Source organism: Panthera onca, chromosome A1 (genome assembly GCF_046562875.1).
Source record: "Panthera onca isolate mPanOnc1 chromosome A1, mPanOnc1 haplotype 2, whole genome shotgun sequence".
In the NCBI taxonomy this organism is placed as follows: Eukaryota; Metazoa; Chordata; class Mammalia; order Carnivora; family Felidae; genus Panthera; species Panthera onca.
The window spans coordinates 32,983,653-33,009,715 of record NC_138339.1 but is presented as its reverse complement, the minus strand read 5'-3'; the positions used below and the strand labels follow the sequence as shown (position 1 = coordinate 33,009,715).

Sequence of the window (26,063 nt, the reverse complement as noted above, 5' to 3'; positions counted from 1 at the left end):
GTGATATGTAATTTCTTACATATATGGCCTTTAAAATCTCAACTAGAAAAAAAAGCATCATCTTCATTCTCTACTAAACAAGCTCACAAATAGGTATATAAAATAATGTGTCCCTAAGGAGTATACATTGACAATGACTTATAGGTAAGGTGAACATATAATTTATATCTCATACTATGGTTCCTCACTTTATAATGAGGCTTTTTTTTTAAATTTTAGTGTAATTTACATACCATGTTATATTAGTTGCAGGTGTACAATATAGTGATTCAACAATTCCATATGCCACCTGGTGCTCATCACAAGTGCACACCTTAATCCCCATCACCTGTTTTACCCATCCCCCCCCACCTGCCTCCCCTCTGATAACCATCAGTTTGTTCTCTACAGTTAAGAGTCTGGTTTTTTTGTTTGTCTCTTTTCGTTGTTGTTTGTTTTCTTTTTTTTTTTTTTAATTTATTTAAACGTTTATTTATTTTTGAGAAGAGAGAGACAGAGCATGAACAGGGGAGGGGCAGAGAGAGAGGGATACACAGAATCTGAAACAGGCTCCAGGCTCTGAGCAGTCAGCACAGAGCCTGACGTGGGGCTCGAACTCACGGACCATGAGATCATGACCTGAGCCAAAGTCGGACGCTTAACCGACCGAGCCACCCAGGCGCCCCTGTTGTTTGTTTTCTTAAATTCCACATGTGAGTAAAATAATATGGTATTTGTCTTTCTCTGAATGACTTATTTCACTAAACATTATACTCTCTTGATCCATCCATGTTGTTGCAAATGGCAAGATTTCATTCTTCCTTATGCCTGAGTAATATTCCATTGTATATATATAATATACCTTCTTTACCCATTCATCTATCAGTGGACACTTGGGTTGCTTCCATAATTTGGCTATTGTAAATAATGTTGCAATAAACATAGGTGTGCATCTATCTTTTCGAATTAGTGTTTGTATTCTTTGGGTAAATACCCCGTAGTGGATATGAGGTCTTTGAAACACTTCCTGAGCATCTTTTAATGATGTCCAAGACAGATCTACCTTATATCAAATCCTAATTTCTGTGAACAATAATATAAATACAATAAATGTTTATACAATTCTTATTCCCATAGTCATCTCAACTGTTCAGATTGCCCAAGATAAAAATTTTAGTATCTTAAGACAACAAACTATCTAAAAATAAGTTTTTTAACTTCCTCAGATAAAAATTTTGGTATCTCAGGGCACCTAGGTGGCCCAGTCACTTAAGCGTCCAACTCATGATTTCAGCTCAGGTCATGATCTCACAGTTTGAGAGATCAAGCCCCACATCCAGTTTTGTGCTGACAGCACTTAGCCTGCTTGGAATTCTCTCTCTCTGCCCCTCCTCTTACCCCCGTGCCCTCACATGCATTCTCTCTCTCTCTCTCTCTCTCTCTCTCAAAATAAATAAATAAATAAATAACATTTTTTTTAATGTGGTATCTCAAAAGTAACAAAGTGTTTTAAAATCTTTTAGTTTTATGCACCTTCTCAGAAACATTCTAGCATTACTGTTTAGAAAGCATATATTAACAGGATTTTTTCAATTCTATAACACATATAATCATGTATAGCAATCATAAATTAGAAATTTAAGAAAATTTTCACTAGTAGATTTGAAAGTAATGCTTTTTAAGATTTTCAAATAAGTAAAAATACTTTAATAAGAAAAACAAAGTATAGGGGTGCCTGGCTGGCTCAGTCAGTGGAGCATGAAACTCTTAACCTTGAGGTTGTGAGTTTCAGCCCCAGGTTAGTCATAGACGAAAGAAAGAAAGAAAGAAAGAAAGAAAGAAAGAAAGAAAGAAAGAGAAGAAAGAAGACAAAGTATTAATAGATATATTATCCAAGAGAATTGACAAGATACAATGTTACCTCTTAAGGAAATATATTACATTGTCTCTTTGAAGAAGAGACACTACTACCCTAATTTAAAGATGAAAGCTGAGGGGCGCCTGGGTGGCGCAGTCGGTTAAGCGTCCGACTTCAGCCAGGTCACGATCTTGCGGTCCGTGAGTTCAAACCCCGCGTCAGGCTCTGGGCTGATGGCGCGGAGCCTGGAGCCTGTTTCCGATTCTGTGTCTCCCTCTCTCTCTGCCCCTCCCCCGTTCATGCTCTGTCTCTCTCTGTCCCAAAAATAAATAAAAAACGTTGAAAAAAAAAATTAAAAATGAAAGCTGATCCTTTTGGTAAATACACTTTTGTTAATGTTAGAAATACTTAAGCAGTAAAATATGGAAAAGTTAACTCATGTTTCATACTAACCTTTTGCTTTTGGATTTCATTGCTATGTGAAATATGACTATACGAAGAAGATGCTGAAGATCTAAAAAAGGAGCGTTTCTTACTAGATGATGTATATTCTGCTGAAGTATGTTTTACATAAGACCAGCTACTGTTGTAAAATTCATAATTAAAATCATTATTTATCTTCACCTATAAAGAAAATGAAAAGTTTTGTTGTGACTAAATCAAGGCCTTGGGTATAACCCAAAATCTTTTGCCATGGATCCTTTAACGTGAATACTTTTTTTACACAATCCTCTCCAAAAAAAGAAAGCTCTTCATTGACACAAAACAACTGTGGCTCTCATTGTGACCAGGCCCATATAAATATAAGGAATAGAGTCCATTCTATAATTATTCTTTGTTAAGCAGGAGACATGGTCTCAGTAATGGTAATCCCAAGTGATTCACAGAATACATTTGTGTACAAACATCTCCCATTTTGTTTAATGTCAACATCTAGGCCAGAAGTCAGAAAATTAACAAAACCATACTAACAGAGAACTGAAAAGCACTTGGCTCTTGATTTTTCATCTAATAAAAGGGAACAGAAATGCAAATCGGTGATCTGAAGCATGTAGATCTTTTGGACTTTGGGAATGTTCTATGTGATCCAGTAGTAGCTATAACTTTCTAATTAATGCTGAAACTGGATTTTTTTTTTTCTGTGATAGATAGTAGAAGAAAAGGCCATCCCACAAGAATTTTGAAGCAGGCAACAGGATAGTCACATGTGGCTAACAGAGTCATGACAGCTCCAGCACTGATGAAGAAGATAATCATTTATTTATCCCTTACTTTATCCTAGATCAAGTGTCAAAATAAAATGCCTACAGGGGGCTGGCAAGTAATATAAATGTTGGAGGCATCCAGGGGAAGGCAGGGTGATGAAGTGAACACACGCACTGTGGAAAAGGGGTACCAACGCAGGAACCCATCATACAGTTACCATGTGTAACTACAGGTGCTAGCACTGACAGGCGATCTGTTTTCAAGAAAGGAGATAAATCTGAATCTTGACACAAAAATCTCGAAAATTTTAAAAGTCATGGGCAATTAATTTGCTAACAAATGCCAATCACCGCGAGAATAAAACAAGACACGCACGAGGACTCCCTCTCACCGTGTCTGCTCCATATAAAATAGTCAAATGAGTAACTGTGTTTCCGCGAGCATTTGTGTTGTTAGCATATATCCATACACATCTGTGTTTGAGATCGAAGTATAAAAAAGCACAGGGAAAATTAAAATGATGGGTATGATACACTTTAAACACAAACCTAAAAGGAAAGAAAATGACAGACTGTTATGCAGTCATTTTCAATGATGCCTATGAAGAGAAATACTCATGTTAAATGAGAAACTGTTATAAATGTGATAACTGTTAATTACATCAATGCAAGTATATTCCCCAGTCAAAAAAAAAAAAAAAAAAAAAAAAGACTGGAAAGAAATTCATCAGGAAAATGCCAGAAAATATTATATTACTTTTATCATTGCCCATGTTCAAAATTATGCATGAATGTTAAGAACACACCACAAGATACGAAAAGATAGATTTATTCATATCTTTTATTAGGGCATTATTTTCATTAAATTATGAAATGGATCTATTTCAAAATCAAATGCATAAGTTTAGCTCAAAGCTGAGATGGATAATATATGTCTTATTATTGACTACAAAGAAGACGTTAATAAGAATGCTATTAGAGATTTCTGCAGCCACTAGATACTGTTTTGGTCCTATTAGGTTTTAGATAGGCACACAATTTAATTTCTCTCTCTCTCTTAAGAAAGAGAAGTTATCTATCTTCCTTTTGATGTAAAAAAAAAAAAGAAAGAAAGAAAACCTATTTTCCCTCATCTTCAGATCTACAATTCAAATACTCGATTCATGCAAATAAGCCTCTTAGATGATTTAGTTCAGCACCTCCTCACTCTCGTCTGCTCTACATATGGCTGCCAAGTCATCTTTTTCAAGTTAATGTGATTTTCTTAAATGACCCTGAATTGATACTCTCTTTCCCATCTAACTTTGAATCCTGAATTCTCTCAGACGATCCTTCCTCTAAAATCACAAACTCAAACATCCTACAGTCTGCCACCTATTACTCTTTTGACTCTCATACTATCATCACCAGAGCAATTATTCAACTTTGTAGAGGCAAGTTCTTCAACTTAGTTTCCGTTCTCTCTCCCTATCAGCACCTTCCTTTTTTTCACTTCTTTCTTTTTCGGATAGCCTTCATGGTTCATGACTTCAAGTTTCTCATCAATGAACTTAACATCCTCGCCTAGATAGACCCTGCCATCATGCTTGCCAGGCAGAATTCCAACCTGGTTCAATGTTCACAGCCAAGCTACTTAGCACTACAATAGAAAAATCACACAGCTATAGATGGGTACCACTGTAAGTCCATTCATGATTTCTGATCTCAGGGGAACCCTCAATGCAGTCCAGCAGCCCTATATTTCTTTAGTCCGTTCTCTTTCTTTCCCATTTTCTACAGTACCTATTTCAAAAGTTCAACCCCTACCTCAATCCCCCAATCTTAGAACCACTTTCCTCACTTTCAGAAAATGACCTTAACCTCTTTCTTTACAAACATTCCCATTACCAGACAGAGGATTCCTAAATTTCTGGCTGACAAATCGACAAACATATTTACATTTCTCCTCTTCCTTTCTTCCACAGGTGTCCCTCCTCCATCTAAAGCTAACTTCTCTGATTGATCCCATTTACAATTGCACAACAACCATAAAATAGGAATAAACTTAGCCAAAGTTGTTCAAATATCTGTATGCTGAAAGCTATAGAAAACCTATGAAGGAAATTGAAGAAGATATAAAGAAATGGAAAAACATTCCATGCTCTTGGATTGGAAGAACAAATATTGCTAAAATGTCACAACTATCCAAAGAAATCTACACATTTCATGCAATTCCAATCGAAATTGCACCAGCATTCTTCTCAAAGCTAGAACAAACAGTCCTAAAATTTGTATGGAACCACAAAAGACCCCAAATAGCCAAAGTAATGTTGAAAAAGGAAACCAAAGCAGGAGGCATCACAATTCCAGACTTTAGCCTCTACTACAAAGCTGTAATCATCAAGACAGTAAGGTACTGGCACAAAAACAGACACATAAACCAATGGAATAGAACAGAGAATCCAGAATTGGACCCACAAATGTATGGCTAACTAATCTTTGACAAAGCAGGAAAGAGTATCCGATAGGAAAAAAAACAGTCTCTTTAGTAAATGGTGCTGGGAGAATGGGACAGCAACATGCAGAAGAATGAAACTGGACCACTTTCTTACACCATACACAAAAATAAACTCAAAATGGATGAAAGACCTCAGTGTGAGACAGGAAACCATCAAAACCCTAGAAAAGAAACCAGGCAACAACCTCTTTGACCTCAGCTGCGGCAATTTGTTGCTCAACACATCTTCTAAGGCAAGGGAAATAAAAGCAAAAATGAACTATTTGACCTCATCAAGCTAAAAAGCTTATACACTGTAAAGGAAACAATCATCAAAACTAAAAGGCAACCGACAGAACGGGAGAAGATATTTGCAAATAACATATCAGATAAAGAATTAGTATCCAAAGTCTATAAAGAACTTATCAAACTCAACACTCGGAAAATGAATAACCCAGTGAAGAAATGGGCAGAAGACACAAATAGACACTTTGCCAAAGAAGACATCCAGATGGCAACAGACACATGAAAAAATGCTCAACATCACTCATCATCAGGGAAATACAAATCAAAACCACACTGAGATACCACCTCACACTGGTCAGAACGGCTAAAATTAACAATTCAGGAACCAACAGATGTTGGCAAGGATGTGGAGAAACAGGAACCATCTTGCACTGTTAGTGGGAATGCAAGCTGGTGCAGTCACTCTGGAAAACAGTCTGGAGGTTCTTCAAAAAATTAAAAATAGAACTGCCCTACGACCCAACAATAGCATACTATGAATTTATCCAAAGGATACAGGAGTGCTGATTCATAGGGCACATTTACCCCAATGTTTATAGCAGCACTTTCAACATTAGCCAAATTATGGAAAGAGTCCAAATGTTCATCAACTGACAAATGGATAAAGAAGATGTGGCTTATATATACAATGGAATACTACTTGCCAATGAGAAAGAATGAAATCCTGCCATTTGCAACAACATGGATGGAACTGGAGGATATTATGCTAAGTGAAATAAGTCAGTCAGAGAAAGACAGATATCATATGTTTTCATTCACATGTGGAACTTGGGAAACTTAACAGAAGACCATGGGAGAAGGGAAGGGGAAAAAATAGTTTCAAACAGAGAGGGAGGCAAACCATAAGAGACTCTTAAATACAGAGAAAAAACTGAGGGTTGATGGCGGAGGGGCAAAGGAGAGGGGAAAATGGGTGATGGGCATTGAGGAGGGCACTTGTTGGGATGAGCACTGGGTGTTGTATATAAGTGATAAATCACAGAAATCTACCCCCAAAACCATGAGCACACTGTATACACTGTATGTTAGCCAACTTGATAATAAATTATATTTAAAAAAAAAACTGAGTTATCCTCCAAAAACAAACAAACAAACAAAAATAATAAAGCTAACTTCTCTGTCTCTTCTCTGTATTGCATTCCTTCCCACCTCTTCTAAGGACTTATTAAATTCATTATTCATTCCCTCTCCCACAGCTTCCATTTTTCTCTCTCTACGGTTTCATTCCGTATATATCAAATTCATATATACTCCAACCCCACTTAACTATAGTGTGTTACAAGGGTTCTGGAGACACTCTTGGGTTCAGAATCCATGTGTGTTATCTATTACCTCTATGATTGTGGGTAAATCATTCAGCATTGTTTCTTTCAGTTTCCTCAACTGTAAAATAGAGATGACAGTGCCTACTTTTTTTAGGTTATTATAAAGAAAAGAAGATCCATTAAGCACTTGAAACAGTGAACAGTATATAAGGTATGTGAGCTATTTTTTGATCATCATTTAAATTATTCCTGGTTTAAAAGGTAGATTTAGAAATCTCAGATATCCAGGGATGCCTCAGTGGCTCAGTCGGCTGAGCATCCAACTCTTGGTTTCAGCTCAAGTCGTGGTCTCACAATTTGTGGGATGGAGCCCCACATCTGACTCTGTGCTGACAGCAGGGAACCTGCCTGGGATTCTCTCTCTCCCTTTCTCTGTCCCCTCCCCCATCTGTATCTCTCTATCTCTCTCAAAATAAATAAATAAAATTAAAAACTAAAAAAAAAGAAATCTCAGATATCTAGATTCAGACCAACAGAGGAAGCAGAGGATCAGATCATTAATCATTAGTTAAAATGCCGTTAGAATATAATTTTGTGATTCTCATTTGATATACACTAGTATCTCTTTTCCCAAAATATAATGAAGTGCATTCAAAACTAAATACAGGAGGATCCAGGAAGTAATTCATTTTCTCCACCCTAATTTTTACTCCCATCTGTGACTCATTCCAAGTTGACAATGAACAAAAAGTCTTTCGGCAGCCTCCCAGACAACTACAGGAGGGGCACCTTCCAAAGCGACCATGGAGCAGGAATGTGCTTGTGTGTCAAAGGCTTCCTTGTGGGATGAAAAATATGAGGAGACAGAGAAAGTGCATGGCATCAAAGAAAGTGGCGTAGTCAACAAGAGACCAGGTTTGCCCTGGATAAACTACGATGCTCAAAACTGAAACAGAGATCACAAGAGAAATTAACTGATTCTGTTCTGTGTTTACTTACTAATGTTTATGTTCCGACAAGTCAGAAGTCATCTTCCACTCAGAGGCAGCTGAACACCCAGTGGCCTCAGGTCTACCTGCCTGTGGAAGACACTTACCACCTGCATATCCACATGGGGTTAGCACTTCAGGGACTGACTCATTGCTTCCATCTCACTTCCCTCAGGCTGGATCCTCAAAACATCTCTATAATTTCCCTCTAACTCTGACAAACTCCTTCAAATTCAGTGACTGGAAAGGCATTTCAGATGTCAATCCAAAAACCAAGCCATGCTGAGGGAAATGAATGTCAGGATTGTGCTGTTATTAAATTATTTCTCTTCTTCAGAAACTGCAGACTTCCAGCATGTCTTTCCTCCAACTATGTCAGAAATTCTCTCATTATTTTCTCTGCTCTGTAACATTCTAAATTTGATCCAAAAATATATATGCAATTATCCCTCTTATAATTATGAAGAATTATCAACCCATCCTCCTAGGAATAGGAGAAAAAAATTTTCTACATATGCCTATGTCACATTCTCCCTTCTGGCCAATGGTTAAATTACAATACGTATTATACACCATATAGAATTTAGAGTTGAAAAAGCAGTTAAATACAAGATACTGGGAGAGTAAAACATACTAGAAAAACAAAGGGCTGTGAGGTCTGACAGGCTGGATCCAAGCTGTACTACTTACTAATTTGGCGATTTAGAGCAAGTCAGCTGGAGTCCTCTGAGCCTCAATTTCTACATATATACAATAGTAAAATATTACTTACCTTCCAAAGATGTTATGAGGATTAAACCTATACAAATTGCCTAAAACAGTACAGATGCCAGAGTAGGTCATCAAAAATTGGTACCTATCATTATTTTTCAGATCGGTTCCAGTTTCCATTTTCATGATACAATAACTCTTAAATATAACTTATTCTGTTGTAAGTCAGAGGATGATGCTATTTGCTGTTTATAATCAAAATTGCATTCTGAAGGGGGTTTATTTTGGTAAACGAAAAGCCCTTCTATCTGAACATCCCAATAGTTTTAGTTTACAAATTCGGGACTAAGAGATAAGAAGCACTGAACTGGAAATTTTTAGAATTCTGGGAAGAAGGGAGGAAAGAAATGAGAGAGGAGATCCTGGAAGAAGAGAACAAGATGCCAAAATGAGATGAGACCAGAAATCTTGATCTGTTGAGGTTCTAGAAAGACAGATGTTTTGGGCGCCTGAGCAGCTCCAACTCTTGATTTCGGCTCAGATCATGATCCCAGGGTCATGGGATCGAGCACTGCATTGGGCTCCATGCTGAGCATGGAGCCTGCTTAAGATTCTTTCTCCCTCTGCCCCTCTCCCCTACTGGCACTCTAAGGACAGATGTTTTAAGACAGAGGATGTCCACCATTTTTGTGGAATGTGTTGGCACTACTCCAACAGAATATCCCCTTCCAATGTTCAGGATTCTCCCCCTAAAGCCATAACTGTTTTTTGTGTGAGTGGATTTTGTGCTGAAATCATGGAATAGAATGAGGTTAGGCATGTGTGACAGAAACAGCTTGCAAGAAGCAGAAGCCTGGAAAGAAGACCCTGAGACCTTAAGGAAAATTTAAAAGTCTAGCAATACAGACGTTCACAAGGATATGGAGCACAGGCCACACAGGCCACCCTTCCACATTGCAGATCGGGTATTAATTGATGATATATCCATTTTGGAAACTTTACTGAGTAAAGTGTAACCTATGATAACCTGCAAGGCAGCAATCCAAGTACCAGGTGTATGCCCTAGAGAAAATCTAGTTCATTTGCATGGAACTCATGCACAAGAATGTGCAAGGCAATTTCATAAGAAAAAAGTAGAACCAGCAATAAAAAACGTCATCTAGATTAACATGAATAAATTTCAAAACTGTGATTTTTGAGGGGGGAAAAAGTCATAGAAGAACATATACTATAAGATTTACTTACACAAATGGCAAAAAATAGATAAAACTAATCACAAATTTTTTATGTAGGGACAAATACATATGAGATAAACATATACAGAAAAACAAAGAAGTGGTTAATACAAAACAGAAGATGGTGGTTTGTCAGAGTGGGGAGGATGTGACCAGAGAGGGGTAGATGGGAGCCTTTAAGTCATTGGCAATGTTCTATTTCTTAAGGTATGTGGTTGGCATATATGAGTATTCATCTAATTAGTTTTCTTCAAACTGTATGTTTATGTTACTTACACTGTTTTGTATATATGAAATATTTTACAATTTAACAGTAAACGCATTTTTAAGTGAGCTGACACTGTGGCAGTGGCGAAGAGATTATCATGACCAGTCATGGCCAGGGCCTTGAGTTTTGACACTGTACAGGGACAGACCATCCTATTTGGGGCCCATGTGGTCCATGGACTTGAAAATGAGGCAAAAGAATATTTCAGCTTAAATGAGACAAATTAAAGTATCATTTCCCTGTACCCCAGAGTTAAAGAATATGTGTTCTTTCTAAGCCCATATAAATCATTTATAAGAATTGATCAAATATTAGGCCACAAATAAATTCTCAACAAATACCAAAAAATCAATATCACATAAATAATGACCTCTGGCAATAATTCACAGATTAAAAATAAATTAAATCAATGAAATTAAGTACCTGGAATGTATAGGAGAGGATATTTCCACTCAGTCTATAAAAATCTCTTCCATCCCCACTAAACACCTTTCTGCATTGACCACCAAAACTTTTAGTATTAATGACTTTGTTCCTAAACTGGCCAGTGAGTTCGTTGTAACTGTTTAAAAAAAAAAAAAAGGAAGGAAGGAAGAAAAGATGGTTAGAAATCAGAAATAGCAGTTTCTGAAGAAGAACTTCCAGAAATTTTTGAAATATAGTGAAGTATCTCTTTGAGAGAGCTCAAATAAAGAGAACAATGTCCTAATGCATACCATATATTATCCAACCTCCCCTGGGTGGTATAATAGCTAAAACTAATAACTGGAGAAATCCAACATCCTTCAGCCTAAGAACATGTTTGGAAAACATAGCCCTTTTGTATTTATGGCAACAGCTGGTTTTGAGTTGAATCTATAAATAAAACCAATACAATTAAGATGACTCTTGAGGAGAAAGAACTTTCTACAACAAATTTCAACTAATTTGCCTCTTAGTATACTGAATGGTATACTCTTTAGAGTAATTTTACCATTTTTCTGTTAATGAATTTTAAACTAGGATAGAAAAGCCACTTCTATCACTCTAAAATAGACTGTTTTAAAGTCTTGAAATCTTCAACTTGGATCTGACCCTCAAAATTCCTCAGAATTCTTTTTGGAAAGACAAACATGGGACTGTCCCAACTTCACTTGAAAATGAAAGTTCCCAGCCAGTTCAGACAATTACTTTTCAAGCCTCAATATTCCAATACGTTACTTTCTCTCTTCTTTCTCTGTTCTTACTCTATTGTCTCTTCATTCTCATAAGGAGCCTCACATCACTGTCATTGAATCAATTCTCTCCCTCTGTCTCTCTCTATTTCTACCTCTCTCCCATAGGGTGACCAACTATCCAGGTTTCCCCAGGTCTGAGGGGTATCCCTGGACATAGGACCTCCAGCACTAAAAGCAGGACAGTCTAGGGACAATTGGACACTCTGCATTTACCACATACATTTTCAAGTATACAGGTATGAATGAAAAGTTTCAGGATGTGGCAAAGAGCTCTGAGCCAAAGGCTGAGCTATTAGGTGATTTGTTATCAGACTTACCAAACCATAAAATAAAACAAAACAAAATGAAAAGCTACTATCCATCAGTGTGCACAGAAAACTGGCCAGCACCTTACCCATTTCCAGTAAGTTCTATGTTGGGAGGAGGTTTATCAAGGTCACACGAAGGTCTGCTTTCTAAGTCCTCACATCTGTCTTCATCAGCGCTATCCTCTTCACAGTCAGAATCCCCATTGCAAACCAAAGATCTGCTGATGCACTGGCCTGTACACAAGATAAGCCCCATAAATGAATGAATGAATGAATGAATGAATGAATAAATAAATAAATAAATAAATAAATAAATAAATAAATAAAAGAGGGTAGAAGGGAAAAACTACCTGGGATCAAAAGGGTTTTGCCTTTGATTCCCAAAATTGTACTAATATTCTAGTGTGAATTTGAGATCAGTCCTCAAGATGTCCAGGAAAAGACTGGTGATTATTTGGGTCCTCATATTACAACACACAAAACTGATTCTGACCTCAGCTGGACACAAAATTGAAAATAGAAGCTGAATTCAAATTCCAGGCTCTCACCCATAACCAAGCAGTTTGTCTGAATCTTCCAGAATCAAACAGTGCCGACCACTGAGAAGATAGATTGACATCCTGCCCTTCAACTTTCAGTTTATTTTTTGCCATCATTGACCAAGATGTCAAAGCTCTGCTTCTTTTGGTGATTTGATGTGTAAGCTTTTGAGAGCATAGAAACTGGATCAAAAGATTAACACTCATCACGTCTTTAGCATATACTCTGTGCAAGACACTCTTCCAAGTGTTAGGTACAAATATAAATAAAAATGGTATGCTGGGCTTTTCATATACTTTACAAGCTAACAGAAAGGACTATGAAGACATAGATCATTATAATTCAGCAACGTAATTGCTATGATAGACATACATCCCAGGAATCAAGGAAGCACTGGAGGATATCAGATGATCTAACCCTTGCCTACCTCCCCAGCATCATCTCCAGCCATTCTCCTACCAGCTTCTGATGCGATAGTCACACCTGCATGAATAAAAGGCCAGGCTTCTGTCATCTCCACTGACCTTGCACTTACGGTTCCCTCAGACTAGAAGGGTTTCTCTACCTGTCACCAACCCGTCCTTCAAGGACCAAATTAAACATCATCTCCTCTTAGAGACCATCCCTCCTCCACAGGCTATAGTGCATGTCCTTCCTCTGTGTCCTCATAGTGTACATTGCATGCAACTGTCCTGACGGTATAGCATGCATCCCACTATGCTCTCACTCAATCCGATCCAATGTTGTGGACAGTCTACTATGTACCAAGTATTCCAGATGCAAAAATTAAAGCAACAGGGGCACCTGGGTGGCTCAGTCAGTTACGCATCTGACTTCGGCTCAGGTCATATCTGGTGGTTTGTGAGTTTGAGCCCCCCGTCAGGCTCTGTGCTGACAGCTTGGAGCCTGGAGCCTGCTTCAGATTCCGTGTTTCCCCCTCTCTCAGCCCCTCCCTGCTCACACTCTGTCTGTCTCTCTCTTTCTCAAAAATAAATAAACATTAAAAAATTAAAGCAATATAATCCATATCCTCAAGGAGTTCACTGTCTCCAAGAGAGATAACCAGGCCAGTAAATTCTCCAGATCACAGATAGTACAATGTATGTAAGGAACACAGAGAAGTGATTTGTTAATTATCTCTATCAGTTGGGAAGTTAAGGAATGCTTCTGAAAAGAGGAGTCACCTGATCTGGGTTTTGAAAGTAAAATAGGAGTTTGACAGGTCTTGTTGAGGAGCACTTCTAACACAGAGATTAATTATGAACTATTCTGTGCATAAACTTTAATATTTTTCAGGGAAGAGACTAAGCATTTCATTTGTATATCCACAATCCTTACCATTGTATCTGGAACATAGTAATAATAATGAATATTTGGTAAACGTTGAATTAACTTCACTGCACAAATGATACATAAACACTAGGTCAAATAATACTCAATGCCAAAACTTGAAATTGTGTTTCAATCACCCAGTGTATAGAAGTGACCTGTATTACTCCTTGATTAGCTAATTAGAGTTGCTTCTCTTGTAAACATAATGATAATTTGGGCAGTAACATTATTTTTGCCTAATCTCGGTGTACCGGACTCACTCTACATCTCCGCCAACAATGCAATGTCAAGAACTGTTTGGGTCTGGCAACAGCCATATTTCTTTTCAAAGAAGGGAGGAGTATCCTTACCTTTCTTACCAGATGCCTCCTCTTACATTCTAAATAATGATAGCTGAGTATGTAATTAATATGCCAATAAAAATCCTACTGATATTGGCCTGAAATTAATTTTAAGGCCGATACACATTCAGTAAAAGTCAACAAATACATACTGAGCAAGTTAACCAAATAGCATTTGAAATTACACCCTGCCTGCCAAGCCTATGAAAACATACCTGAAAAACACCTGAAACGCTCTCCACATCCCTCTTCCGTTGGACATCCTCGGGAAGGTTCACACGATTGTGTTTCAAATGCATTTCCGACACAGGGATGGCCGCCATACTGTCCGTAAACAGCTATTGACCGCCTGCGAGTCTAAACACAGAACAGGTAGTACTTTCTGATATCTCCTTTCCTTTATTTGAGAAACAAATCTGAGAGAAATTAATGCAATTGAAGAAACAGCGTTCAGGAAATTGTTCTGGTGTTCCACAGATGTAAAACCTCCCAAATCAATAAACCCACAGACCTACTTGTCCTGGAGTGGGTGACAAGTGACACTTGGATTATTATTTGTGACGTTCTCCCAGCTATGTATTTATTCTCAGGGTTGAGTATTAAAAAAATAATAGTAATAAAAACAGTGGCTCTTAAAAAAAGCAACTTGAAAGAGTTAGTTGGGTAGACATATAAGCAAATAAGTTACGATATAGAACGTTTAATGTTTCTGCTCAAGCTGTGTGCCAACTAGAAAGGAGAAATGGATTTTGTCAGAGGGCGGGAAGGATACTGGGAACAATGGTTAAGAAGTAAAGTTAGAAAAACCTTTAGCGGGGTACCTGGGTTCAGGTGGGTTCAGGGGCCGACTCTTGATTTGGGCTCAGGTCATGATCTCAGAGTCGTGAGACTGAGCCCCATGTGGTGCTCTGCACTGGGCAAGGAGCCTGCTTGAGATTCTCTTTCTCTCTCCCTCTGCCCCTCCCTGGCTCGTGTGTACCCAGGTGCACTCTCATTCTCTCTCTCAAAAAAATAAAAAATAAAAAATAACTCTTAAAAAAAAAAGGAAAAAAAAACTTTAGAAAAATGGTGGCAATTGATTTGAGCTGAATGGTAAGCCTTCTTCAGGAAGGCAATGCAAAATAAATCTGGAGAGAAAGATGCTAATATGGAAGTCAAATCTACAGCACAAAACCTCGGTCATCCAAAGGTGAAGCTACCTCTGCAACGGAATTTTACTAGATAATAAAAATCACTGGCCTCTGAAGTGGGAAATATGTCAAAGGCAAATCTCTGGGAGAGAAAGTATGGGAAAATTGAGGAAATCATCAAGCCAACTGAGAAACACCTAAGTCATCCTAAAGTTCATTTTATCAATGTGAACACATATATCTAATACTTAAACAAAAATTAAGGTCCACAAAATCCTTTTCCTGCCCAACAGCAATCAAAGATGCATCACTTAAGCTTCTTCCTGTACTCATCTTTTCCCCATTTAAAAAAAAAAAAAGAATCTGACATTCCAGAGAATTTAAACCTTGAGCAAAGATCAACAGGGAAGACTGGATCTACAAACTGATGTGGGGTCAGAAGCGAATGGTCAAGGAAGAATTCTTGAGCAACTACATGGATGGAACTAGAGGGTATTACGCTAAGTGAAATTAGTCACTCGGAGAAAGACAAAAATCATATGACTTCACTCATATGAGGACTTTAAGAGACAAAACAGATGAGCATAAGGGAAGGGAAACAAAAATAATATAAAAACAGGGAGGGGGACAAAACAGAAGAGACTCATAAATATGGAGAACAAACTGAGGGCTACGGGAGGGCTTGTGGGAGGGGGGATGGGCTAAATGGGTAAGGGGCACTAAGGAATCTACTTCTGAAATCATTGTTGCACTATATGCTAACTAATTTGGATGTAAATTTAAAAAAATAAAAAATAAAACAAAATAAAAAATGAATTACAAATTAAAAAAATTAAAAAGGAAAAAGAAAAAAGGAAAAAGTAAAAAAAAAGAAAGAAAGAAAGAATTCTTGAGACATTTTTGGTGCAAAAAGGTGCTTTTATTATAGCACGGGGACAGGGCCCGTGGGGAGAAAGAGCTGCACTTTTACTGTGTGAAGATGGTGGTTATTATATTAAGTGCTCAAAGGGGAGGGGACGTGCAGGGAATATTAGATCATAAATGTCTTTTTCAAATTTCTACTCTTAAAAGTAGTTTCACTGGATTTCTCCGATGCTTATCATTCAGCTTGATATTAACAAGTGAGATGAACAGTCATGAGACTCTAAGAATGCAGCAACCAGTACATATTTGATACTTATCAGAACTACGCAGCTATAGGTCAGCCTTCTGGGCTAAATGCGAACACATTTTTGCTTCTATCCCTCATCACAAACCAACGTTGAATCTCCTCATCCATCCTAAACTGGGTTAGAAGTGGGGACTCATTGGGACAAAGGGTCACGGTAATGCAGTTTGATCTCTGAGCAGCTGTGTGTCAACCTGGGCCTGGTGCTGGCACCTTCCATTGTATCTGAGCAGAGGAGCCATGGAGGAATATGAGAGGGGAATAGAACTCAGTGCAGTTCCTTCATAAGTTTCTAGTTTCTGTATTTGATTGATGAAGACGCCTCTCATAATGTGTCTTCTTAAATTGTCCTTTTCTGAAGTTCCAAAGCACAGATTGTGTTGTTCATCTAAGTAATGCTTCCCTCTCTCCACATACAAGGATGACCTCGACAGCTGCCCACTGTGAGCAGCCATATTCTCACCTGACAACTTCTGATCTTATGACCCCGTTTCCATTTTCACTTGTCTCTCTCTGGATGAAAATGTTGTCGTTACCATCTAGGGATGTAATCATTGCATGATGACCTTCATGCAAAGAAAAAAATTACTAATATGAAAAATACCTCTCATCCCTTTCTATTTAGTGTTCTTTCTTAGCTTGTTTTTAAATTATAAAAATGTTTTCTGTGGTCAGTATTTGATTTTTGCCTTGTTATTCATGGACCCATTTGCCTGTCTGTATTCAGAGTAGTCATCTATTTGCCCAAAGCCAAATTCCACATTCGAGTAACTGGTTTTGTAAATACCACTCATGTAGGTACTAAATGTTTGATGAAAATGATGATTATGATGATGCTTCAAAACAGAAATTATCAGGGCACCTGGGTGGCTCAGTCGGTTAAGCATCCAACTTCAGCTCAGGTCATGATCTCACAATTTGTGGGTTCGACCCCCTCCTCAGGCTCTGTGCTGACAGCTCGGAGCCTGGAGCCTGCTTCCGATTCTGTGTCTCCCTCTCTCTGCCCCTCCCCTGCTTGCGCTCTGTCTCTCTCTCTCTCAAAAATAAACATCTAAAAAAATTGTTTTGATAAAATAAAAAAAATAAAACAGAAATTATCTCCTGTAATACAGTTCTGTTATTTTAAGAATTAAAAAGTGATTTTTAAATACACATTTTTATTCAAGCTGAACCACCTTTAAAATATTTTGCAACTATAGAATCATGCTATAGACCTGAAACTAATATAAATGCTATGTGTTAAGTATATCTCAATAAAAACACTTATTCGTTCAAATATTTAGAATCTTTAACATGAACATTATATTTGTGGAAGTTGTCCTAAGAAAATTATCAGAAAAGAGGACAGATTTCTATGTACAAAAATATTGACTCAAGTTTCACTCAAACAAAAATGTAGATAATCTAAATCTCAAACAATATGAAAGTGGATATATAAGATGGGTATATTCATATAACGGCAAATAATACAGCTGTCAAAATTCACGCTGAGAGTATCATGGTAAAATAGAATATAGGGGTACCTGGCTGGCTTAGTCTGTGGAGCATATGACTCTTGATCTCGGGGTCATGAGTTTGAGCCCCACGTGTGGCATGGAGTTTACCTTAAAAGCAATTTTTTTAATAAACAAATAAAGGGGTGTCTACATGTTCAGTCGGTTGAGCATCCTACTCCTGATTTCGGCTCAGGTCATGATCCCAGGCTCGTAGGATTGAGCCCCACATTGGGCTCGGTACTGAGCATGGAACCTGCGTAAGATTCTCTTTCTCCCTCTGTCTCTACCCAGCTTGTGCTCTCTCTCTCTAAAAGTTTTAATAAACAAACAAACAAAAATTTTTAAATAGTAGAATATAAAACTTTAATCAAACAATTGTATTTTTAAAAATTATAAACATAGAGAAAGAAGATAAATTGAAAGAATAAATACCAAAATGATGGTATATTGGTTTCTTTAAAAAAATTTTTCTTACTGTCTATTCATTTTTGAGAGAGAGAGAAAAAAAAGAGAGAGATAGAGAGAGTATAAGTGGGGGAGGAGCAAAGAGAGAGACACACAGAATGTGAAGCAGGCTGCAGGTTCCGAGCTGTCAGCACAAACATGTGCCCATTGTGGGGCTCAAACTCACCAACTGTGAGATCATGACCTGAGCTGAAGTCACACTTAACCAACTGAGCCACCCAGGCACCTCTAAAATCTCATGCTTTTTTTTTTTTTCAAGTGGGCTTCATACCCAGTGTGGAGCCCAATGCAGAACTTGAACTCAGGACCCTGAGATCATAACCTGAGCTGAGATTAGGAGTCAGACGCTTAACCAACTGAGCCATCCAGACACGCCCGGTTTCTTTTAAATGGTAAAATTGTAAATAGTGTTTTCTTTATTTAGACCTTCCTGTTTCCTCCAATGAATAACTTATAAGGGGAAAAAAAAAACACTTTTAGAAGTACTTTATAATCTCCAGATCAAGTCCAGTATTTTATTTGTATTACTCAGAAATTAAAGTTTAAAAAGTTTAAAAATACAGGGACACCTGCCTGGCTCAGTCAGTAGAACAGGTGATTCTTAATCTTGGGGTTGTGGGTTCGAGCTCCACCTTGGGTGTAGAGATTACTTAAATATAAAATCTTTTTTAAAAAGGTGCAAATGTTTCATTTTTCATGATCATTCAGCTCATTAGGTGAAACAAAGTTTTGCTACTTGTTAGCATTCCTTTCAGATAAGAAGAAAAGTTGAACCCAGTAAATATGAAACAGATTTTGAATTACCTACTATCTTCATTTCATGCTACTCTATTCCTCTAATTAAAGAGTTCTCGGGGCGCCTGGGTGGCTCAGTCGGTTAAGCGGCCGACTTCGGCCCAGGTCATGATCTCGCGGTCTGTGAGTTCGAGCCCTGCGTCGGGCTCTGTGCTGACAGCTCAGAGCCTGGAGCCTGTTTCAGATTCTGTGTTTCCCTCTCTCTGACCCTCCCCCGTTCATGCTTTGTCTCTCTCTGTCTCAAAAATAAATAAACGCTAAAAAAAAAAAAAAAAAAATTAAAAAAAAAATAAAATAAAAATAAAGAGTTCTCTAGTTAAAGAGTTAGTGAATTGCTATATCCTGTGTATATTTCTAGGCTCAAATGTAAGATTTAGAAAAGTCCTGCAAGAAAAATAGGAAATGCAGAAATTACTTTATTACATTATTAATCACTAGAATCATACTTTTCTCCCTTTAAAACTACCAATTATATTTTCAACATAAAAAATAACATTCAAAAGCTAATGTCATTTTGTCTATATGTTAAGCTATTTCTGCATAGGAAATAATAAATACAAAGTTTTGTATGGTCCTACCTGAGTCTTGGTACAACCACTGCATTCTGACCACAGGGCATAGGAATCCCACTGGCAATTGACTGGAGAGGAAGCACTGCCAAATTATGATAAATCAGATAGAAAGATAATGGGGGGTAGGGGGCACAAAGAATAGTCAAAAATATTTCAAAAAAAAAAAAATAATTGCTTTACAATTTTTTAAGAGACATCAAAAGTATCCCAAGATCTATAAAAATACATGTGGAAGGAATCAACTTTTCTCAAGATTAATGCTTATCAAGCATCTATAATGTACCAGGCACTATTTAGATACTAAAGTTGTAGACACAATAACAGAGAGATCACTGACCATTGATAGAGGAGAGGACAAAGACACATATGTAAACAAATAATTATAATATAATAATACAAACATGATCCATAATGCAATGTACCTACTTTGATCAATTTCATAACAAAAATGTATACAGTATAATGTGTTATGGAAATATAGATAAAGGAGTGTTCACAGTTGGAAGGGTAAGTGAGAACTTGTGGGAGGAAGGTATATGGTCTTTGAAAGGATTCTGAATAATGAACTAAAGAGTTATAACAGAAACTCTTAAGTGGAAGACAAAAGGCTCTAAAAAGACCCTATCAGAAGAGAAAAACTAAGAACTGGCAAAGATGAAATGGACAGAAATTGATTTTTAAATATTCCCCCTGTGCATTTAGGCTACTCCTCAAGAACACATCCAAGTAGTGTCCATTTGAGCTTAAACAATTCCACTCCACTAAAATACATGAAGAATGGAGAATCTGTTGTGTGATGCTTAACTCCAGCTTTGTAGAGAGCATATCATGACTTCATCCTCAGCGATTAAGGAAGTCTAACTTAAAGCATATTTTACAAGGGGTAAAGGAAATCAGAATCCTGATTTCTGGATTTTGAGCAGATTCCTAGCCTTGGGACACCTTCAGTCAAGGTGATTTGTGCTTATCTTAAGCCTGTGAGGTGATCCTGAAAGTAAGAAGTTTGATCTGAAGTGCATGTGCCTCTCATGTTTTTTTTCAAGCCAAACTTGCTAACTTGTAGTCTTGACATGGCACCAATGATCCAAATGCCTCACTGTTTTTGACCCTTAAACAATCTGAACTTGCTATTGTTCTATGTTGTGCCCCAGGGACAGGCAGAGACCTTCCCCAAACACTGAGGCTTGGGAAGGGAAGCCAGCTTGGTCTCATCTCTCTGTGCTCCCACAGTATCCCATGCAGGCCTCTCCCAGAGGCCTAGCACATTTATATTGACATCAACTGTTTCAAGATCTGTATCACCCTGTGTACTCTCAGACACTTGGCCCCCTTTGTGTCCCCAGTCACTAGCACAGCCCCTGACACATATTCTGTAGTTTGAAAACGTGAACTGACCTGGTCCTATCCCATCAAACTGACAGTGAAAGCAAGAGAAAGCCATGAGTAAATGATGGTGGCTTTTTTCCAGGTCTCAAGAGTCAGCACAACTATTTTCTTAAAAAAAAAAACAAAAAACCTCTCAACCAGACGGAAGTTACCCTTGTGGGGAACACAGCATAATGTATAGACTTGTCAAATTACTATGTTGTACACCTGAAATTAACATAACATTGTGTATCAACTGTATTTCAATTAAGAAAAAAAAACTCTCAACCTTTAAAATCTAAAGAATGTTTTGCAATGACTACATTTAAAGATCACATTCTACTCCAAGATGTGTTAATTCTAAGGTCGGTGCAATTCTCTGAATTGCAGGTACAATCATGGTACTGGGACAAGAAGAAAACTTTGAGGTAGTTTTAGTCTTCAAGTTTCTTCCTTATGGGAAGTAAAATAAGAATGAGAATAAAACAAGCTTTTGCTATCATTGCCTTTTCTCAAAACGCAGAAAGATAAGTGTTGAAGGGAAAAAGATGTTCAGGCTGCAATGTTAAAATCAGGCCATATGATAAAGAACTTCCTAAAAATAAAAAAAATAATAATTTTTAATGATCTCCAATACAATCCAAAACATTCTCACCTTGAAAAAATTTGGAACTCTCCTGCAAATCCCACCAAGATGAAAAGACTTATTGCCTGGGGGGAGAATAAAGCATTACTTTAGTTTATATTTCTTTAATGAGTTGAAAGTGAATACATTTGTGCAAGTCAAGATTTGTGAGTTGTGAATATAAAGAAGGAAAGAAGCATGGAGAAGGCTCCCTGACTCTGTTTGTCCTTTAAGTTTCCATTTTAAATAAAAGTTTAATACAATTCTGTTGAGCTCACCTCTTACTATTCATTTCTGTAAAGAAGGCTAGGGACTGGGGAATGTCATAGCCAAGCAAATAGAAAATATAGCTCATTAGAGCATTTCTTTAAGGACCCATCATCTTTTCATTCCTTTCTCTACCCTCCTTCACTCTAACTTCAACACATATGAAGACACCCAAAGAGGATGAAGCCTGGAAGAAAGACCAGCCAAGAGTGAGAAGTTAGAAGGGAAGTAAGTTTCATAAATGAAGAGTCAACCAAAAGTTGAGGCACATCCCCAGCCAGAGGGCCCATGATCCTCACCCTGCCCGTTAGTTCTATGGGCAGCTCCTCTGGTTTTTTTTTTTTTAACGTTTATTTATTTTTGAGACAGGGAGAGACAGCATGAACGAGGGAGGGTCAGAGAGAGAGGGAGACACAGAATCTGAAACAGGCTCCAGGCTCTGAGCTGTCAGCACAGAGCCCGACGCGGGGCTTGAACTCACGGACTGCGAGATCATGACCTGAGCTGAAGTCGGAGGCCTAACCGACTGAGCCACCCAGGAGCCCCACCTCTGGTTTTTAAAACACCTGTGAGGCCTGTTGCAATCATCTGTCCATGACAGCACCAGCCTAAATATTGAAGGTCACAAAATTGTATATAAAACGGGATTACATTTTGTTTGAAAAGTCAAACATGTATTAAAAACAAATCTAGAAAGAAATATAATAAAGGATAATAGTCCATTTCTGGTAATAAAATTATAGGTAATTTCTATTAACTTTTTTTTTACTTTTATGTATTTCCCTACTTTGACAACTGAGGGTGTCTGGGAATATCATTCAAATCTTTCCTGGAGATTCTCCAAGGATATCAATTGTATTCAATATATAACCCAGTGTAAAAGTCCTTAAAACCATCTTACTCCATATTTTAACAGGCCAATATTCTTTCTCTTCTCCCTGACCTCCTCAAACCTTTTCTTTCAATGTATTTGTGGAGTGGCCTCCCAACATTTTTTCCAGATCCTTCTCCCTGCCTTCCTAGATCACCTGCCATCTTATTAGGTATCTTCCTTTCAGTTGTAAAGTCCTAGTTGCCCACTTCTGTCTTTTATTGTTCTCAGAAGCTTTTAGCCTATTATTCTGATTAGCATAACCAAACAGCTGTGGGCATCCTGGAAATGAGTGGGGGAGGTATGAATACATATGTGATTTTTTTAATGAGCAGGTAAAGCACATAATATAAAGCAACACCTTCTACAGGTTTTGTTTTTAATCAAAAATTACAAGGATTAAAAACAATTAAAAAAAAAAAACCTACAAGGGTTTGGGTTAATTTTTCTGTTTTTCAACAATATATCTTTACTCCATGCTGTCAACTTCTTTTTCCGTCCCTGGGAAAGCCTATCTCCATAGCTTTATTAGTCACTCATAGGCACTAACAGATAGTCACATTTTTGGAAAACAAAGATTCTGAAACACTCTAACAGTCAAATTTCAATTCAATATCCAATTTTAAGTGTCTCTCCTACTCCTGGGTTCTGGATGCTCATAATGGGAGTAGGGTGGAGTCTGATTCCAAATTCCTCCTCCTTGTTCTGCTTTTCTTCCCCACATCCCCAGACTGCCTCTGTCTTCTTCAAAGTCACAGCAGCAGGAGAGGGACAAGAGCCAAAAAGGGTCTTGTGTGACTAATCCAGCTGGAGTCCATAATGGTGACCCAGGATGTGGTGGATATTTGAATGCCAAGTCTTTATCTCCCACTGTGTTTTTGTGGTTCTTCGGATGGCCCCCATTGGTGATCTACAACCACTATGCTCTTGGCAAAAATGATTCATCTCTTTGTTTATCACACTTGACTCTCCCCAGTGCTTGCCTCCTGGGACTCCTTTTCCATATGGATGCTGCCTGTTGGAGTTGCTTCATCCTGCAGGCAGTTTCTCAGGCAGAAGCCCTGACAACCCAAGTCTGGCTCCTTTCTAAAGGTCCACATTGTGTCCATGCGATACCTGCACACATCCTTATCCTGTCAGACTCTGGATGTCCAGAATGTAACCAATAATGCTGTGTTGATTAACTCTGCTAAAGGCAGGCTAGGGAACCAGCCTGTGCCTTTAGATTTTCCCAGACATGACTAGAGTATGATTCCCTACATCCCCTATACTCTAAGGGGCACGATCCTGTATATTCTGGAGGATGGGGATAGCCAAAGATCACTAGACACTATCCTTTTGTAAAACTGCTTTGAATGTCCAGTATCTCACTTTAAAATGTGGGGATGCTGAGCACTTATTCTTCTTGGCCTTTGACTCTCAGCCAAAGCAGGCATCATGAAAAAATTCATTCTTAACATTCTATTATTACATGTGTTTTAAAAGAATTTCAATCAAGCTTTAGGGAATATACATTTTTTTCAGCAGTGCCTTTGCCAACACCTTCCCCATATACATACTCCTTATTGTAACTTCTGAAGATCTGCCTAATTACAAGGCAGTTCTGTTCATGAGTTACACAAGCTGAATCTATTAACCAAAAGAATTTCTTGAATTTGCTAGCTAAGTCCCTGAAAACAAGTCATCAAGTTATCATTTCCCACCTTCAGCAAGAGTATCTTAACAAATGGACAAGATAGAACAATCGTAAATTAATAATAAATGATACTTGGGGCACCTGGGTGACTCAGTTGGTTAAGCAACTGACTTCGGCTCAAGTCACGACCTCACAGTTCATGGGTTCGAGCCCCGTGTTGGGCTCTGTGCTGACAGCTCAGAGCCTGGAGCTGCTTCAAATTCTGTCTCCCTTTCTCTCTGCCCCTCCACTGTTTGTGCTCTGTCTTTCTCAAAAATAAATAAACATTTTAAAAACTTTTTAAAAATGATACAAAAATTGGGGCCCCTGCATGACTCAGTGGGTTGAGTGGCCAACTTCGGCTCGGGTCATGGTCTCATGGTTCATGAGTTCAAGCCCCACATGGGCTCGCTGCTGTCAGGGCAGTGCCTGTTTAGGTCCTCTGTCCCCGTCTCTCTCTGCCCCTCCCCTGCTTGTGTGCTCTCTCTCTCTCTGTCTCTGTCTCTCAAAAATAAATAGAACATTTAAAAAATAAATAAGTTGGAGTTGAAGTTGCTGTCTTCGGTCCTATATTTAGTTGAATAGTAATTTTTCTAACATTTGGCTATATTGCACTGGGCCAACATGTACATTTGGTAAGCCTTTCATTGCATTCCTCTCTCTGTGTCTTCCACTCTCACATTCCTGACCCTTTGGTCCAGGATTCCAAATTCTAAAGTTCCAAGTTTCCGAACTCACTTTTCTATAAAGCTCTTAGATAAGTCAGATCATGGGGACTCATTGCATAGCTGCAAATCAAACAAACAAAATACACGACAGGGTATTTTTCCCTAAAAATAACAATGGCACTATTGTATTCCTTGATGGCTCTCTCAGGACTTTCATAAACATAGTCTCCACTCTCATTTCCATACCTTCGAACCACTAATTTTACTGCAAAACAAGAAAAAGGAATTCACTTTGTCTGAATTGTTAAATATATTTAAATAAGGATTTTTTTTAAGTTATCCCCATATCTTTCTCTTTCCTATTTCCCCATGTCTTCTCCTTATTTGAGCCATTTCAGTTAAGCCTCACTCCCTTTTGAGATTGCTTCACTTATAAAAGTAATGAAATTATTATCTTACCTTCATGTTTGGGAAAACACTCAGGGCAGAAGAAAGGAAGAAAATTTCCTCTGAGCGCCTGGTGAATTTTCAACAGTGGGAAGAGCCCAGCAGTGGGCTCTGTCCCTGTCTCTTCCTGCTGGAGATTAACTTGGCACTCACTCATAAACACAGCAAGTGGTTCTGAGACTTAGTTCCTACCCCAACCAGATTCTCTAGGGACACAAAGAGCCTGCCCCTGTACTTAGTTGGTGTCTTGAAGCCAGATGCTTCTTATCAATTTACACAGGCCTTAGCTACAGCCAGCTGGGACTGTTTGGCAATGTAGTTCTAAGAAAACATCTGTAAATCAAGAAAGGCAACAAATGTTCTCAGTTCAATGTTTAAGCGATTTTCAACCAAAGGAGACCCTGTACAAGGCAAAGGATAAGCCTCCTTCCTGTTTCAATTTTCTAAATGAAATAGATGTTTTCATGATTCTCTTAAAGTGTGTTGTAC

General features: G+C 38.1%; 1 protein-coding gene across 4 annotated transcripts in view; it reads right to left on the bottom strand.

Moving 5' to 3' along the window:
• Nucleotides 1-25,812, bottom strand: part of C7 (complement C7) — a 56,530-nt gene extending 30,718 nt beyond the window's left edge. The window contains exons 1-8 of one of the 4 annotated variants that reach the window (XM_081796105.1): nucleotides 25,587-25,812; nucleotides 22,462-22,521; nucleotides 22,213-22,239; nucleotides 21,677-21,732; nucleotides 14,246-14,387; nucleotides 11,904-12,051; nucleotides 10,716-10,854; nucleotides 2,291-2,461 (exon numbers count right to left, since the gene is read on the bottom strand). In XM_081796105.1, coding sequence (XP_081652231.1) covers nucleotides 2,291-2,461; nucleotides 10,716-10,854; nucleotides 11,904-12,051; nucleotides 14,246-14,387; nucleotides 21,677-21,732; nucleotides 22,213-22,239; nucleotides 22,462-22,521; nucleotides 25,587-25,731 — 888 coding nt within the window. In that variant the 5' untranslated portion in view covers nucleotides 25,732-25,812. Of the gene's footprint in view, nucleotides 1-2,290; nucleotides 2,462-10,715; nucleotides 10,855-11,903; nucleotides 12,052-14,245; nucleotides 14,388-19,662; nucleotides 19,739-21,676; nucleotides 21,733-22,212; nucleotides 22,240-22,461; nucleotides 22,522-25,586 lie in introns of all 4 variants that reach the window. The other 3 variants (XM_078445134.2, XM_078445132.2, XM_078445135.2) reach the window with 3 other exon arrangements.
• Between the last annotated feature and the right edge of the window lie 251 nt (nucleotides 25,813-26,063).